Source organism: Vidua chalybeata, chromosome 1 (assembly GCF_026979565.1).
Source record: "Vidua chalybeata isolate OUT-0048 chromosome 1, bVidCha1 merged haplotype, whole genome shotgun sequence".
In the NCBI taxonomy this organism is placed as follows: Eukaryota; Metazoa; Chordata; class Aves; order Passeriformes; family Viduidae; genus Vidua; species Vidua chalybeata.
In genome coordinates this window covers 118851054-118869957 of record NC_071530.1, presented here as the reverse complement: position 1 = coordinate 118869957, position 18904 = coordinate 118851054, and the positions used below count along the sequence as shown (strand labels likewise).

The window sequence follows — 18904 nt, the reverse complement described above, 5'->3', positions numbered from 1 at the left end:
CAAAAAGAAAAAGTGTTTATTTTGCCTTGCAAAGGAAGAACACTGGTGGCTCCTTCATTGAAGCAAGTGCAGGAAAATAATTCTGGCAACAGGCTTAACACAAATAAAAATAACTACAACACTCATGTTCCCAAGACCTGGAAAGGGAACAAATTAACACTTTTAAAATATAATTTGAAAATTTATTTACAATAAACTTTATTGCTTTATTTAGCTGTATGAACAAATTTCAAATTTGGTGCTGTTTCAGAAAACAAGCCATCTGGTTTTGAAAGCAACCAGTTCTTGCAATGGAATACCTAAAGGTGGCCAGAGTGCCAAACCCTGAATGACTGAGAAGGCTTTACTTTTTTCTTCTTTTAAATGAGTAAGCTAGAAGAGAAAGATTAACAATTTATGTCAAAGTAACCCAACTGATGTATCAGTTAACACAGTAAAGACTATTTAATACTGAACAGTACATATCAGTTTTCTCCCTGAATGATTTATATAAGACACCTGCTTTTGTTTGGTTTGGGCTTTCATAAATGTGTAGTTTTCACAGAGATTAGCACCTATTACAACCATCAGGATTTGGTTCAATTACACAGATGTTTAAAGCCTGTAATTTAGCAAGACATGGAGTAAAACAGAGAGTTTTTAAAAAATTGACTTTTACATTTTTTACGCATAGTCACACGTACCAAAAATTGAAGCTCAAACCGATTTTGGAATCTGAACTGAAAACTGACTTGTTGTAACTACTACAGACTAAGAAAACAGAGGTAACATTGGGTTCTCAGTGCAGGGGTTTGCTTTCAAATATGTTTTCTGGCAAACCACACTTCATAAAAACAAACTGTGGACTGCTGCTTCTGGGGTAGTTTCTCTAATATCCTTGGTTTGCAATGATATATAAAATGCCTCTTAATATATGTATAGTCTTAGGGATTGATCCAATTCTTCAATACTTTTTCTATAGATTATTGCAAAGGTCCTTTTTGTAAGTACAAAAGTAAGTACAACAATCCTGCTCTCACACAGGAATCTTCCCTAATATTTAAAGTGAGTAAACCATGGCCATCAACAAGCACTACAGAAATAAAGGAGAAAACAGAATCAAGAATACCTTTCAGCATAAAAACCCCGGGGAGTTTTTCTGTCATAGGTGCTTTCAGATCTAAATCTAGGGTCCATTTCTGCATTTGTCTCAGGATCATAGTCCACTCTGTAGTATCTTCTACCAAAATCACCATCTTCATCAATTCTGCGATGATTCCTAGTAGGAATTACAGATTGGCTAGCAAATCCATGATGTCTTTGATTGGGACCATCCAAATCCTCATCAAATCTTTTATTTAATAGTCGACTTCTCAATTCAACCTCATCACCTAACCTGTGGTACCTGTCTTCCTCCAGCCATCTCTTATTTAGCAGCTCTTCACAACCTTCTGTGGAAGTAAAAGCATCCTTCTTGGGAGGTTCTGCACCTGTGTTACAAGGCTGGACTTCTGTATGTAATTCTGGCTGGAGCCTGGTAACAGCAATAGGTGTTTTATTCCTGTGCATCTCATTCTGTTTAATGGAAACAATATTGAGAGTTGAATATAAAGAAATCACATTGAGTAAAACCTTAGTTTTGTATTTCTTCAAATAAACCCAAAACAAGAAGAAAGGCAAGAGGTGAGCAAAGAAAATACTAGATTCAAGAAGTGCTTAAAAGCTAGGCTCTTATTCATTTTTCTTGGAGGAAAAAAATGTAGTCTTCCTTTTATCTAATGTCTTTCAGAAGAATGAGTATCAATACTGGACAGATCCTTTATGAACTTCAATCTGACCTTCCATTTTTGAGGTGCAAAGAATCAAAAAAACACTTCAAAATTTACTTCATCAAGAGACTAGGTATCTTCATTCTACCCAGATACAGGCAAGTCTGTAATACTTCTTACCTACGAGTACAACCTTTTAACCTGAGCATTTCTTAATCTATTTCTCTACTCCTCAGGAAATGTCATTATGAGAAAAGATAGTTAAGTAGATAAAAAACGACCCTACGACACTCTGGACTAGTGTTCAATACACAGTCCTTACAAAAACAATGGCTTTGCATAAATCCTGTAGTATTTCTGTGTACTAATCTTTGATCTAATCTTTCCAGTATAGAATAAAGACAACAGTAACTCATACTTTATAATATGTAATGAAAAACAAATTAAGGATGTAAATAACACCAAACTGGGAAGAAGGATCAATACACTAGAGGGTATGGCTGCCACTCAGAAGGGTCTTGACAGACTGGAGAAACATGCTGACAAAAGGCTCATAAAAATCAATAAATGCAATGGCAAACCTCTGCATCTGAGACAGAACAGTGCCATGCACCAGGACAGGCTGGGCACTGAGCACCTAGAGAGACGCTCTGCAGAAAAAGGCCTGGGTTAGTCATGGGCAAGGAGCTGAACACTGAGGCAGCAGAGCACGCTTGCAGCGATGACTGCTAACCACACCCTGGGCAGCAGCATCTGCACAGGTCAAGGCAAGTGATCCTTCTCTGCTCAGTATTTATCTAGCATTTAGGTTCTGGTGTAGCGTGCCCAGTCTCTGCCTCCTCTCCCCAGAGATACTGATGAACTGGAGAAAGTGCAGAGTGTGGCTACTGAGATGGTTGAGGTATTTGAGCTATTCAAGGAGAAGCTGACAGAGCTGGGCTTATTAAGCCTGGAAAAAGTTTAAGGAGAGTGTGTACAGGGCAGGAGGAACTAGCAATTGCAGTCCCTGTGTGGTTACAGAGACACCAGTATTCATGGTTTTCAAAGAACCAACAGCCACAGTTGCAGCAAAGAAAAATTACAATGGGATACAGAGGCACAGAAGTTCGGATCAAGCAGTTAAAGCAGTGGAATGGGCTGCCCAGAGGACTGTGGATTCTCCATCCTTTCAAAACTCCACCAAATAAAGTCAGACCAACCTAATGTAAACTGTCAAGAAAACACTTCTCAGAGCAGGATTTATCCTATGACTATCTAAACTGTTGGATCAAATTTTGGACATCACATATATAACTTGACTCTCACTCCAAGTTAAATACCCCTCAGAGATGGCATAACCCAAACAAATCCTGACCAATTTTTTTTTTTTCCGTTTCTTCTTTTCTGACAGTAAAATCATTTCTGTGTAGCACTTCAAACCTTGAAGAAGGAAGTAAGAATGAGATATTGAGTTCCAACATTTGAAGGAAGCCTGAATGCTACCTTTTAGAAAGGCAGCCTGAAGGAAGCCTGAATGCTGCCTTCACAAATTAAAACAGTTTTCAACTATATGAAACTCCAGTGCACTTGAAGGAAAAGATGTTTCTCATAAGAAAACAATCTTTCTAGAGATAGACAAGAAACATTCTTCAAGACAGAAATTACAAATACAGGGGGATTTGCACTTGCCAACTGTTGTAAGGAAGACAATAAACTTCCAGCTGTTTTGGATACAAATACAAGGTCTTTTATAGAATGACCTAGCTTTCACAATACTGTACACCTTATAATTTTCATATTAAAAAGAAGTGGAAGGACTGTCACACTACAACACGAAATAACTCACAGACACATGTTATGTAAAAGAGGGAAGAAAAAGAACTAAAAGAGAGAACTTTATTTTCTGATTCTGCAATATATAGCAACCCAAAAGTGACAGTGGATTGGAGGGTGAAATTGCCACCTCTCCAACCACACTGGTCAAACTAACAGTCTATCAATTTTCTCCACCCACAAAGAAGAATGCAAAACAATAATTATTTACATGAACAGTGTGAGAAGATTCAGTAGAAACATGTAAACATCAGAAGACATAGAAAACTTTTAGAAGAACTTTAAAACTCTCAAAAGAACAGGGCTACAGAAGGACTTCTTAAACTTTTCTTCTAAATCTTATAAAAACGTTCACTAGATGAGAGTCCCAAATTATTACAGTCCATCACTAAACTCAGGCAAAAATATTTTAAAAACGAAATTTACCTATTCTAGACAAAATTTTAAAGTTAAGAAGATTTTACAGATTAATATATTGCTTCCAGATTACTAAAACAAAGAGTCTCACAACAATGCTAATCAGACCTAAAAATCCCACTAGCTATTGCACTAGTTTTGGTTTGCACAAATTTCTTCATAGTAGCTTGTATTATGCTATGTTTTAGATTTGTGGTGAAAACAGTGTTGACAAGACAAGGATAATTTAATTCCTACTGAATAGCACTAGTGTCAAGGGCTTTTCTGCTTCTTACACTGCTCCACCAGCAAGGAGGCTTCAGGTACACGGGAAGTTGGGAAGGGACACAACCAGGATAGATTATTCCAGCTGACCAAGGATATTCCACTCATGGGGGTCATGCTCAACATGAAAGAAGGGGAACATTCTGAGTATGGCATTTGCCTTGACAAGTCACAGTTACATATGGCAGAGCCCAACTTTTCTGAGGATGGCTGAACACCTGCCCAGAGGAAGTGAATGAATTCCTTGATTTGCTTTGCTTGTGTGAGCAGCTTTTAATTTACCTATTAAACTGTCTTTAACTCAACCTACACTATTTCTCACTTTCAATCTTCTGATTCTCTCCCCCTTCCAACAGAGGGGTGTGTGTGTGTGTGTTCCTAGCTGCTTACTGCCATACAAATCCAAGGCCTCAGAACTGGATTAGACTATGTCTAGTACACTTTCAGCAGTAATGGCTTCTTGATTTTTATTCACAAATGTACAGCTCCATATTCTGTATGGCTGCTACACTTGCCTGGCCTTCTACATGACAGAGGAAAAAGGCATCCACAAACAAAAGCTAAGGAACACTGTGTGGAGTTCAATATTTTGTTCAAATAGATAGCTTTTTTGGATATCACTTTTATCATCAAGAACAATGCAGGATTTGCTTCAGACACACAAAACAATCCTACCAGACAGACAGATGGAAGCAGGAATCAGGAACTGCACTATGTGAGTTGTAACCAGGACTTGCTTAATGCATTAATAAAAATAACATTATTTGTGGGTTTTGTCTTACTTTGTACGTCTGAGTCAATGATAAGACTATAAAATTGTATTACCTCTCTGTTTTTCTTCCCTAATTTCCTTAGCCTTTCATTCCATTCTTCTTTATCCCTGAGATATTGATTGTATTCCTTGTTTCTTTCAAGCCGTAATCTCTCCTAAAATAGGCATTGACAAAGGCATCATAATTTTGCATTTTTAGCAGCTTTTAACTTCATAGAATTGCAGTACTAAATGAATAAATGCAAACTGTGTGTTTGCAACCTCCCCCCCCTTTCACATTCTTTGTGATGTACAAGAAAGGCTTGAATTACTTTTAGGTTTTAATTCATTTTCTCTTAATCTGAAATCTGGAAGTATAAATCAGCTTCTTTGGCATGAATTCTAATCCTTAGAGACACAACTGTGTATCAAGGTCCAGCTTTAAAACCAAGTAGGTTTCCTCCTGCTAAGCCTATTCCAAAATTTACCAAAGCCTCACTCCAACAACTAGGAATCACCTTCTAATTCTGATTGTATTTACAGCTGATTTTCAAACATACAATTTCTTTCTTTGTGTTAAGGTTAGTTGTGACTTGCCCCCCTCACAGTTAAAACAGGATAACAAATACAAGTGTAGACAAGATGTATCAATTACAATTTGAACTATCAAATTCAAACAAGCAATTAAACTGACTGCAAACAGTCAAAAGTGCAAAGAATGCAAGACCTATGCTTGTTGTCCTAGCTGCTTTTGCAACATGTTAACATTTATAATCAGCTTTCTCAGATCTAAAAATATACATGAATTGTACATCAACAGCCTGATAATATAATATGAAATACAAAAGTCTCCAGATAAAGCAAACTCTAATTTGTATTATTTCTTGATATTAGTTCCCGTTTAGAGCATGGGGTATCTCTTAATCTACCTCGTTCCAACAATGATATAAAGGAAAAAAGAGAATTATACTACAGTATTATGAATTAGGCTCTTTTCCATTGTGGCATTTCCCTATAAAAAAGCAAAAGTATTTACAAAATCTGAGCATCACACATAAATTTACTTTCTCATGAACAAATTTCAAACAAAAATAATTTATATCTCAATCATAACATAAATACCAGATTACTAAAATTTTTGCAGATTAGACTAATCCTCTCCAAAATTGTTTCATTTTTGGGGTTTTTTTCCAAGGGAAAAAAAAGTTTTCTATAGGTTTTCTAACAGTGACAATATAAAGGAAGCAGACAGCCATGAACGTTGCACTGTCTTTAACACATGGCAAAACACTCAGCAGAAAATTCAATATGCTATGTGACTGCACATTTGACCTAATAAAGCAAACCAAAATGCAAATGTTAACCTCTCGATATTCTGCCCACAGGCCAACTGATTAACAGGGCACAGTGTGACATCTCCTGGCAGCTTTTAGGTTCTGCAAGAGCAGCAAATAGATGGCTAAAAAAGATACAACACACCTGCCCAGAGCTGATATGATATAAAACCCATCAATGATAAGACATATTTCTATTACAAATACACCTTTCATTTCCATAAAATTAATCGAAAATACTTTATTTTTCACTGTTTCAGCACACATACTTGCAAGAGTTAATACAAAGTTCATGAGAACCTGAAGCTAACATAAACTCAGTACATGTGCATGCTGCCCCTGAGAAGTCCTTTCCCCCTTCCTGGGTGTTTCATTCTTGCTGCCTCCTTTTAACACTTGTATAACATGGAGTTTAGGGCTTTTTCATAAAAGCAATTTTCACTTTGAGTTCTCACCTGGCTCTTCCTACAGCCAAAACAAGAGCACAAGAGGGGCAGAAAGTTTAAGCACAAGGGCAAGACCAACCCATGCCACAGCAGAAGTCTTGCACCAGTGACAGCATAGCCCCAAACACAGATCAACAATACAACTTGAAGGCAAAAAAGTTTAAAAACAAAAACAAAAACCAAACAAAACCTCCAAGAGTGCAAATGTCTGGTCCTCCTCCAGCCACACAGGTTAGGTTATCTTATTGCATTGAACCTCTGCTGTTCTATGACCAATCTTAAGAACCAAACAGTAGTATTTGTCAGAAAAAATACTGATAAATTGTTGCTAAATTACAATGTTTCTGCTGAATCAACTTCATGATCAATTTAAAAGCAAACATAAGAAAGAAACTAGGACTATAACGCCAGCAGCATGAGGGCAGGCGATCAGATCAATAGTGATTGCTGAACAAAACAAGCACAACCACTAGAGTTTTTGAACAGATCAGTGCTCTAAAAGTGTGGCTCAGAGGTAGCAAACCTCAAACTAGTATCAGTATAGAATTATATCTACATAATAAAAACCAAATATCTAAAACTTAAGAATACAGGTAACCTAGGATTAAAAATTTAAGAAGAAATGGAAGGAAAACACTTTTCTGAGAATTATTACTAGTTATCACCTCCAAAAACATTCATTTGTGTAAGGAAAAAAAAAAAGAAAAAACCCAACAACAACAAAAAACTTAAGTGGAAATATTTTTTCTGTAATAGTTTCAACACCCAGGTACATTTTCAAGTTATACCCAATTTAATTAATTTCCTTCATATATTTACCTTGGCAGATCTTCGCTCATCAATAGGAAGAGATAATCCCTGAGTATATGGATCTACTTCATCAGTAGTCAGATAATTTTTCTACATTAAAAAAAATTTAAAACCATTCAATACACTTTAAAATACCAAATTTTACTCATTAAAGAGGTGTTAGGTATTATATTTTCTCAAGTAATTTCAGCAATTTGATGAAATAAAGACTGAGACAATCTTTACATTCTGAAAATGTAGGATGTTCTTGGAACACATAAATGAAGTGAAGTCAAGGAATGCAGGAAGTAAATGTCTTTATCAAGTTTTAAGCTTGAGTTTGAAAGTGTCATTTCTTCCATGTTAAACTATTTCCAGTATTATGTAAGTTAGTCTCCATATTAAAAAAAGAAACTATTTTTATTCAAAGAAACCCCAGTCAATTCTTCTGTAGCACAAACACAAGTGTCTGTACAAACCTAAAAGGAATCTTCCACGATACTTTCTTACTCAAGATGAAAAATTGCTTTTTCTAACAGCAGAAAACATATGTCTACCTCTTATTTCAACAGATGGAATTCATGCTAACAGTAGCACCCCTCTATCTCAACAGTGTTTCCCACACCAGCAGTGCCCAAATTTTCCAGGATAATGACCCACCACCAAATGTTGTCATTCTTTATGGGCCATCAGCCACTTTCAGAGCAGAGCTTCCCATCAAAACCAGTAGTTGGCTTCCCATCAAAACCAGTGGTTGTTGCTCCACATGGATCCCTGGGGCACAGCTTGGGACCTGGGCTGTGCAGCAAGTCAAAGTACCTGCTCTTCAAACCAAATACCAGTGCTGGTGCAGGCTGTTAGGAGTCCAGGTCTAGAGGGTTTGTCATACATCACTCCTTTATTAAAAGCATACCCAGCAATTTCCAGTCAATCATATGTTTCATAAATCTTATTAATAAAAAGATCATTTATTTGTATGTCATGGGCTGAATGGTGAAATACAGTATTTCACAAGCATTGTTTCCTTTGGTTATCTATGATGCAATGTGGCCTAAATGCTTAGAGGAATGTCAAGAACTAAGAGCTCTACCTGCTCCAGTACAAACCTACATCATTATAAATGATATTTCAAACTAGATATTAAAAGATTTAAGGAATATAATATCATGCAAAGATATTCAAGCACCAAGACAACTAGATTCATATGAAAAACCAAGTTATCTCTATTAGAAAAAGTAAATAAATTGTAATTCTCATTATTAAGTAATTCTTTGCATGCATTTTGAAGATGTATCTAGAGATTACCTCTGAATTTACAAACATCTTTTCCAAAATCAGAACCTGGTAAGGAAGCTGCATTTTTCTACACAAGCAAGACTAAGCAAGTTATTCACAAAAAATATCACTATGAGAACTGCTAAAAAGTTTCACCAGTTTTCTTTAGGTGGGAAAAAGAAATTAGAGATTACTATCTTAGTTCTTCCTCAGTCCTTACCAGCTTAATATAGCTAACATGTACTACTAAACACACAAATAAAAAGGCCTTGTAAACCTTGAAGTCTAGATGAGAATGAAACATTAGAAGTTGATGTAAAAATTATATTATTTGGGTGCTTTGGTGATAATTATGAAACATGAAGTTGTAAAATTATATTCTGACTTTGAAAATAATCAAAATTATTTTTGGAGTTTTAAATTAATCAAGAAACAAAAATTACATAAGGTTGATTTTGGTTAGAGGTTAAAAAGACAGTTTATCTGTTGATTCTGCTGATGCTATTTAAGAAATCTAGTGCATGCTAATACAGACAATTTGTATCATATGCATGTTATTCAAAACCCCAGAAAAAACCAGCAGACTGTGTTTCAACCGCATTACCTCCTGGTCCTTTACTGATGTTGCTCAATCTGAACAATTTGGATGGACAGCATTAAATTTCAAAATTATAGATACACAAAAGTATAAAAATATTTAAAGCATTAAAATTAGTTAAACAAAGCTTGTAAAAATAACACCAGAAGTGTTATTTTTTCCTCATAATGCTTGTTTGTATTCTTGCATTCTGGCCAGTAAGTGCTAAATAACTGCCTTTACTGCTTCCCTAAGCACCACTGATGAGTGGAGACAGAAAAGAAAAAAGCTCTGACTCTGGTTGCAATGATATATTTTATATTTATATAAGTTACTATTTTATTCTAGCTTTATTAAATATGTATACCAAGAAAGAAAATCCTGAACTCTTACTATCTACATAACTGATAATCCCTGAAGCAAATGTCTAATAAAATAAAAACTACTGTAGAGCCAGCATTAGACAGCAACAATGGCAACTGCATAGGGAAAAGTAAATCAACAAGTGTTTTAAAAACTTATGAATGGAAAATAATATATGTAAGTAATCATTGTGCACAAAGCAAGCAATGCTGTTAGTCACAACTGATCACCACAGCATGCATAAATGCACAGAGCACAAATAAATGTAATGATTTTTTGAATTCCAGGAGCATAAAGTTTTCAAACAAAGCAAAAAGCAACTAATTTGAAAGAAAAGAAAATAATATTAAAGGCACCCTACCTTTCTTTTTGCCTGTGAAATTCCCTAAAAATCAGGGAAAAGATACTATTCAAAAGGAGTCTTTGAGTCAAAAAAATTTGACTTAACAATAGATACTTCCTTTCTTAAAGCAAATCCATTCACTCATTTTAAGAACTAAAGACACTGGTAAATAGTATTTTCATAAAACAGAAATTATTTGGTTCCTTATTTTTTTCTGATTCATGCAGAGCAGCTACAGAATATTCCCAAGATGATGACATTTCATACATATAATTTCAAATTTAAATTTATTGTGACATTTAGTAAATCACGTTAAGCAAAACATCAAAGGTATTCCTTTCTAAAATTGAAAAGAAGCTGTCAAGTGGAGTCACATTATGTACAGGGATATTCTTACCCCAATTACAGACCATAGAATACATAAGTACTTCAGGAAGTAACAGCTTTTAAATTCTTAACAAAAAAAAAAAAAAAAAAAGAAGCAAAAACAAATAAATAAAATATTCAGAAAGAAGTGTACTAAATAATATGTAGTCATCACACGGCAACGAGATCTGTAGAAGCCTAAAATACATAAACAAAATGTTTTGAAATTACTTTCACTCAAGTCTTCAAAATTAGCCATTGCTCATAATGAATGCCTCCTTAAAAACTTTTCTACAGATATTTTCATTCAATTAAATGAGAGAATAATTTTAAGAGACTCACTAAAGTCCAGCAACCAGACAAGACACTTTACCTGAGAAAGATACCGCCTGTAATCCTGTCGAAGTTCCTCTTTGAGCTTATGCTTTTTTCGTTCGTATTCTTCTCCAAGAGGCAAACTCAAGCCATAGTCACCTGGAAGTTTAATGTCATTAAATATCATTATTTACTATTCTGCATCAATACAAAGCAAAAGCTATGTCTGGATTTTTATTAGACACAAGCAATAAAAAAAAAATTAACCATACAACCAGTAATTACATGACAGCTGAAAAAAAACACCTTCTCTGTATGAGTAGTTGAGTGAAAAGCATAGAAAAATAGGCTGGTATTTGGATAGTTCTCCTGTCATCCTTTGACTTTTTCTTCCCATTACAAAAAAAAAAGCAACATAAGCTGAATTTATTTGAATATTGTACATATTTCTTTTGTCAATGTATGTTTCCAAAGAAATCTCCTTTGACATGTGAGCTTATAAATTATCCTGATATTTTAAGCTGTGTTTACCACACAATAGAAAACATACTTCCCAAATGAAAGCAACAAGCTATTTGTTTAGCATGTGAAAAATTTGTTTGCTCCTACACAACTAGAGGGAATCTGACCATATTTTTCTTTCCACCTCAGTGTTTTTAATCATAGTAGACCCAAAACACATAAGTACTTTTCTGAGATTACTCATAACAGCTCAGGTCTCATAGCTGCACTCTTAAAATATAGTAAAATATAATGCTATGCAAGCGGTTTGCTGTTCCCAAAATACATTTCAAAGTACTTTATAAGAAACATCCTCTACCCCAGAAGCCCATCTCTGCAGTCACTTTTACCACTCTCCACAGAGTAGTGAATTCCACAAAATCACACAACTAATGACAAGGATTACAACTGGGAGTGAGTGTGTATACTATTATTATTTAATATCGTTTCTCTAAAAGCATTTCTACATCTCATGATCTATGCAAAAATAGTAGCAAGGAGTAAAAGGGAAGAGAGGGAATTCAATACTTATTCTTAGATCAGTCCTAATATATTGTAGGGTAGTTTGTTTGGCCTGGCTCAAGATACATTCTGACTTGTTCTAGCCTCGTGAACCAGGACAACAGTGTAATAGGGAAAAAGTGGCAAACAGGAGTCAGCCTGATATACAGAACCAAAGAACCCAATACTGGATTAAATATTTTCTGTGCTATTCTGAAACAGCCTGCAGAGTCCAACCATTAACCAAAATCTGTACGGGAACAACTTCTCCAACCTGCAAGTTCCTTTTGTCCTAATTTTGCACATAAGGTGAGTTCCATTTAAAAAAAATGTAGCATTTCAAACTTCAGAAACGAGGTTATAAAGCAGAATAGAATACAGAAGTAGTTTGTTTCAGCTACTTGCTCTTGCCTTTTGTTTTATGCCTAATTACCATTGAATTAGTTCTAGAAAACCAAGAAAAAGATAAAAAGCAACTAATAAGTTGGAGAAAAGATTAATTCAGTAATTTCACAGATGCCACTGAAATTCAGTACCAAAAAACAAGGAGACAAGGAGTGTGAATCCAGTGCTTTGATTCAAATATGTGAAGTGTTCAAACAGAATGTGGTTTAAAATTAATTTTGTTAGAAAGAACTTTTTTTTTCCGACCAGAAAAGCACTCAGATAAAAATTATGCGTAGTGATCTGGGGGATATTTGAAAACAAACAATTTCAAAAACTTACTCTTATAGAGCCTAGCAGAGCAAAATCACTCCAGTTAATATACATTCAACCTAATTTCATACAAACTTTGTCTGAATTCTTCTGACAGAATAAGATATATACCTTCTTTTTAACTGTTTTATTTTACTTTTGTATTTGTATTTGTTGTATCTATTTGCCATTTCACATTCCATTAACCCCAAATAATCACACTGACAATGATTGTTTTTAAATGCTAAGATTTTAAATGCAATTTTACATAAACATTTCCACGTATGTAATGTTGAGAAATAACTGCAACTTTATTCAGTCTGAACCTCAACATTATTGTTAGAACTGTAGAATATACTTAGCAGCTACCAAGGAACAAGTCCCATCTGATTTAATCCACAGGAAATTACAGTGCTTTAAAGCAGAGCAAGCCAGTAATATCAGCAACCATCCATTTCAGCACCTAAATGACTATTATGAAAAGTGCTGGGCTTGGCTGGGGTAGTTAATTTTCCTCATAGTAGCTGGTATGGGGCTGTGTTTTGGATTTGTGCTGGAAGCAGTGTTGTTAACACAGGGATATTTCAGTCACTGCTCACTCACACTTCCTGCTTCTCACCCCATCCACCAGCAAGGGGGCTGGTGATCCACAAGGAGTTGAGAGGGGACATGGCTGGGACAGCTGACCCCAGAGCATAGGGGTATTCCATTCCATATGGCATCATGCTCAGCAGCAAGACTAGGAGGGACGTTGGTGAGATCTGCTGCTCAAGGACGTAGGCACCAGTTGGTGGTGAGCAATTGCTTTACATTTGCATCACTTGTCCTTCTTGAGTTTTACTTCTTCCTCTTTGTTATTTTCGTTTTCATTACTTTCTTTTTTCAATTATTAAACAGTTTTTATTTCAGCCCATCAGTTTTTTCACTTTCACTCTTTCAGTTCTGTGCCTCCACCCCGCTGGTGCAGAGTGAGTGAGTGACTGTGCTCAGTTGCCAGCTGGGGTTAAACCACACCATGGCAACCCCTACTTTTTCTTTTCATTTAAGATCACCTGAATGCCCTCATCATTGTGTTAGCATATGCAGGTGTCAACAGTTAGGTCAAATTTACAGTAACAAACACAACATGACATGCAATTACAGCTCTCCAACAAGAAATAAAACTATTTTAATATTAATAAAGCTTAACTGTTTGGTAATGGTCTGCCACAGCCAGTGGGATACTACCTCTTGTGTTCTGTTTTCTGTATCCTATGTTTCCTCAGTCAAGAAAATAATTATCAACACCAGCAGTAACCTGCTGGACCAAATAAAACTGCCAAAAGTATGTGATAGATATTTATTCAAGTGCTGCCCTCTCACCAAGTTTATCCATTATCACTTTTGGAGGCAAGGAATATTCAATTATCATTTAAAGTACTTTAAATGAAGTTCTCCTCTAAAGGTCTTTGAGGAGCTTGCCTTGCTGATGGCTGGAAGTTCTATTTATACAACATCCCTATAAAAACCATGTCTTTACTTATGCAGCTGAGACCAGTTCAGACCCACAGATTCACAAGCTCAAGCTCCATCCCACTGGAAGCTGCAGAATTACACCAGAATTACAGTAGGCACAGTATGAAAATTAATGAGGTACTAACCCAAAGTGTCTACAAGTGAAAGAAAAGAGTTAATTATCAACCAGAAATAGGACACAGAAAAGCTCTAAAGCTCTCAGGACAAACCTGAGCTATGCAAGTGTAGCTAGAAAAAACAGTAGTGCCTACAGAAGGGAGATGGAAGGACAAGTAAGAAAAATTAAGAAAAGAACACTCACACATTTCCAATCAAATGTCACAAAGAACACAGAGAAAAGAAGAAAAAGGACAATATATAAAGAAAACATATTAGGCTGGTAGCCAATAATAAATCAAATAACCAAAATAAATCTAACCATTTCACCTGGTTAAGATTTCAATCAAAATTAAGTACTTGTTCTTTCCCTGCACAATGAATAACTACATTGTAACAAAATTACAAAAGCAATAGGAACTGCCTGAAAGACACTATTTAAAAGAAAAATTAGTTTAACTGTGTGCATCTTAGCCAAGTTGGACTAGGACTCTTAAGAGGCTGAAAGAAAGAGGCCCTGCTTCCCTGGAATGCACTCTTTTGCAGTAAACTCCAGATGAAAAATGGACTTTCAAAGATTTTGCTCCACCCAAATACAACAGGAAAGGACACATCACCTATCAAGGACTGGCAAGCAAGTTTTTTTGGGTTGTTCTTTTTTTTTTTTTTTTTGTTCATCTGGGGTATTTTTAATGGCACTAGCTTGCAAGAAGAAAGAGACTGCTTTAGGCATATTTTCTTGCCAAAAAATAAAAAAAGAAATCCTAACTACAAAAAAAATTTCATATAATGCCAAGACTTTTGGAAGACTGAAGAATTATTATGCACTTGAATTACAATGATCATCCTAATGATTAATGATACAAAGCAGTAATACCCTTCCAAAAATTGTCAAAGGTAATTAAATGCTACTTAAATCTAGAAGACATAATAAAAAAATATACTGTACCTAAAGTGTAGTTCTGTTGACTATTTGGAGGTATATTTTCTTTAGCCATGGAGATTAACATCTTGCTAGTTTCAGAAAGCTTCTCTGATTCCTTATTCTGAAAAGAGAACAAAATGCCTTACTGCATCACAAAGTAGAGGAAATATCACATAAAAGAACAACATTAGTGATATAATTATTAGCACTGGAGAACAGACAGATTGAAAGTAATGCTGGATTAACACATTAAAATTACTCATAGGAAAGCTGTGATAAGAACAGATTTTTATTGTCATTTGCCTTTTATGGAACAGAAATTTTGAAGATATTTATATCTTCCATTCCCACTCCAACAACCAAGCTCTGGAGTGGGCAGAGGAGAGATCCCTGCTGATCAGCTTCCCTAAGGAGGGGTAAAGGAGTAATAAAAACCATGTACAAAACTTTTCTCATTTGCAAAACACAAATCTTACTGTGTATGCCTAGAGGCAAACAGGTTTTTAAAAATCTACAAAAAGATATGAAGCACTCAAGTTCGAAATCACTTTGAATAGATAAATCTTTAATATATTCTTTAACAACAAATACTATTTTAAGAGCACAGTAAAAACAAGCTTCAATCAAGACTTTGGCAACAGAAGTATTTAAATTCAGAAAACCTTTTCAATACTCTTACCCTCATTTCCATGTAAGGTGGATCATTTTCAAGTTCTGCCTTATCTTGTGCCAACTTGGCCTTCTGGTCTTCAATAAATTTTTCTAAATCATCCGCCATCATTTCTAGGTTACAGAAAAGATGTAGAACATGGCATTTACATTAGAACCTCAAAGAATGTAAAGCTCAATTGCTCTTGCTTAAGACAGCAGTTAAAAACAGTCAAATTTCTCCCTCAGAACTACAAGTCTTAAGATATTTGCTGTGTCAACAAAACAAATGACTTGGGAAACCCACCCTTGGAGGAGACTACTTGATGCTTCACCAGAGAGAAAATTCAAAGATTTCAGATTACAACACTGGAGATACTTATCTCATCTTTTTTCCTAACACGGTTGAAGTGTTTGGGGGTTGTTTGTTTTAACTGCAAGTCTACCAGTGACCCTTCACTACACACTAGCACAAGCTTACTCCTAGTGAACTATAAAATCAAAATTAGAAAACACAGAAAATAAACAGGATGAAGGAATCATTAGAAAAAAAGTACAAAAAGTGAAAAATACCTGGACAGTCTAAAATAAGGACCAAATCACACTATTAATTCCATGCTTAACTTACAATCATGAGAAGTCTTAAAAACAATCAAGCTTACTCAAAACAGAACATAAATTAAAAAAAAAAAACCTCACAAAATACATGCATAGTGTTTCTGGAATTGGAGCCAACAGTACCACCTCCTGTACCACTAAAATAGCAGAGGCAATAAGAATAACTACAAGTCTGCAATAATCCTAAAATCAGGGATGTGAGGAAGCATTGATTGAGAATCAGACACTGATCTGTAAGAAAACATGTACTGAGGAAGAGGTAATTACCTCTCTTCCATTAGGTGTGCACCTTGCCTATTTAACTGGAAGTCCTTCCAAGCAGAAATTTTAGCACCTGGTTTGTGGAATTTAGTGTATATTGATGCTTTCAATAACCTCATAATAAAAACTAAAGTCAATCAAGTTCATGTCAATGGAACTGTACTGAAGTTGAGTTAGAATAGTCCTATCAGAACTAAAAATACTGCAAAGCATACCAACTACTTATAGAAAAAGAAAGACGAAATCAGAAAGAATGACTGCATACAAGCCTACTCATCCTAATCTCCACCCAGCAGTTTCACCAACTCCACTGGAGAAGGAGTTTTACAAAATCAAGCTTACTGATAAAAAAAAAAAAATCCTCAAGTTATATTCCATGCTTAAAAGAAGCACAAAACTAAGAAAATTATGACCCTCAAATCACTCCATGCAGCTTAAGCAAGAGGATTGCTAATGCAGGCTCATGAGAAATCCCATAACATCCAGTATCTAAATTAATACAGCAGGTTTCTTTCAGGCTAATTCAGTATCTTTATAAAGTTGTATGAAGTAAACAAGAGGCCAGTGATAAGGGTATATTAGAAAACAGTTTCAGGAAGAGGATTGACGAACTTAAAAACAACAGCAACAAAAAAAAAACCAAGCCACCACCTCAAAGATAATAAGGTAGCACACGGGTAAATATAAAAATAATGTATCCAGAGAGACTGAGATAAATTCTCAGTAGAAGCAAAATGGAAATAAAAAATGCACAAATTCTGTAAGATAAAGTGAAGTAACTGCATGCTAACTTAATTTACAGAATACATTTTCTTGATGTATTCCTCAGAATGTAATCCTTTAAACTTTTTCTCTTTTTTGATTCATAATATAAAATTATAATATTGTTACAAAGGAGGCAGAACTAGGCCAACCCATTTACAATTCCTAGAGGTAATACAGGACAATCAATGCCAAAAATAAATCTCCCCCATCTGATTTGTCCTAAATCTTTAATCTCATTAGTTTTGCACACTGATAAAGGATAAAAGAAATCTGAAAGAGGATAAGTTCCCAGGCATGGTAAATTTTATTTAGCCTATTAGGTTACATAACAATAATGATAAAACTGTTCTGAAGGGGTAAAACAACTTCTCATACTAAGAGAAGATGGTCTCATCACCTACCCAATGCTACACAGTCATCAAGAGGAAAATTACCACACGTAGGAGGCACTGAGAGAAGCCTTTCCAAAAGCTTGCTGACAGTAACATCTACATTTCCTATCTCTATTTACAACAGCATTTGTAAACTCCAGCACTGTTTCCAAATCACTGTATGGGAATGGTACCAAACTTATTCTGAGAGCTGGCATAAGGAAAGGAGTCTTTTAGTGTATTTTCCAACTAGCGTGAGGAATACAATTAATATTGCAGCATGCTTCACTCCTAGCATATTGCTCAAAAGAGCAATATAGTAAGTTAAAAATCAAAGACAAAACAGTTATAGTTTATCTACACAGGGCATTTGACTGGTGTGAAGAAAGCTGGCAAGTCCAGGCCCTGGAGAGTACTATGCTGACTAATGCTACAGCACTGTTGATTCAGCATACCTTTAATACAGCACAATTGCCTGGAAGTGTAGCCAAATTCTTCTCATAAATATCTAGACATTTTATGTCTTAACTTCCTTCTACTTGTGTTGATCTTCTTAAAATATGCATGAGTGCAAACTTTATGAGCTAAGCAAAAAGAATATATTATACCAAAAAAGAAAAAATTTCTTAGTTATTCTAAGCAAAAGAGTGACAACTTCAATGTGACGCATACACTGTTAAGTTCCAAAAATATACCAGCAAGTAAGTAAATACCCTACTGAATATTAATCAATTTTATCACCTACTGTACCATGTGAAGAGATCATGACTAATCACAATAAAAATAAAGAAAGAACACATTTCTATCTGAGACGAGGGCTACCACAGCCCCCAAGTGTGCAGTGAACTATCTTGGAGGTGACAGCACCGAACTCACAGCGAACTGTCAACTTCACACTGGCTTCCCATAGACACTGAGGCAAAGCCTGACACTATAGTACCAATTCAGAACAAAATCATTTCTTTTCAGTTCAGCAATGCATTTGAATTCTTTTTGTGCATTTCTAGATCCTTGCAATTACTAGTTAAACTAGCAGATTCAAAACCAAGCTGGGAAATATCACTCCATGGGCATGTACAGAGCACAGAGGGAAAGTCAGAATATGCTGTAAACACTTAAAAACCTATCCCTATGCCCTCAAAATTATAAGGTGTAAGCATATTTTTCTAGCTTTTTGGAAAACAGAGTATTTTGTAAATGGTATTTC

At 35.3% G+C, this 18904-nt stretch overlaps 1 protein-coding gene across 3 annotated transcripts in view; it reads right to left on the bottom strand.

The window, feature by feature from the left end:
• Positions 1 to 18904, bottom strand: part of CSPP1 (centrosome and spindle pole associated protein 1) — a 61872-nt gene that overhangs the window by 40616 nt on the left and 2352 nt on the right. For 2 of the 3 annotated variants that reach the window (XM_053965824.1, XM_053965833.1), the window contains exons 2-7: positions 15714 to 15817; positions 15059 to 15155; positions 10859 to 10959; positions 7592 to 7672; positions 5067 to 5168; positions 1109 to 1554 (exon numbers count right to left, since the gene is read on the bottom strand). In XM_053965824.1, the coding sequence (XP_053821799.1) occupies positions 1109 to 1554; positions 5067 to 5168; positions 7592 to 7672; positions 10859 to 10959; positions 15059 to 15155; positions 15714 to 15817 (931 nt within the window). Of the gene's footprint in view, positions 1 to 1108; positions 1555 to 5066; positions 5169 to 7591; positions 7673 to 10137; positions 10162 to 10858; positions 10960 to 15058; positions 15156 to 15713; positions 15818 to 18904 lie in introns of all 3 variants that reach the window. The other variant, XM_053965815.1, reaches the window with a different exon arrangement.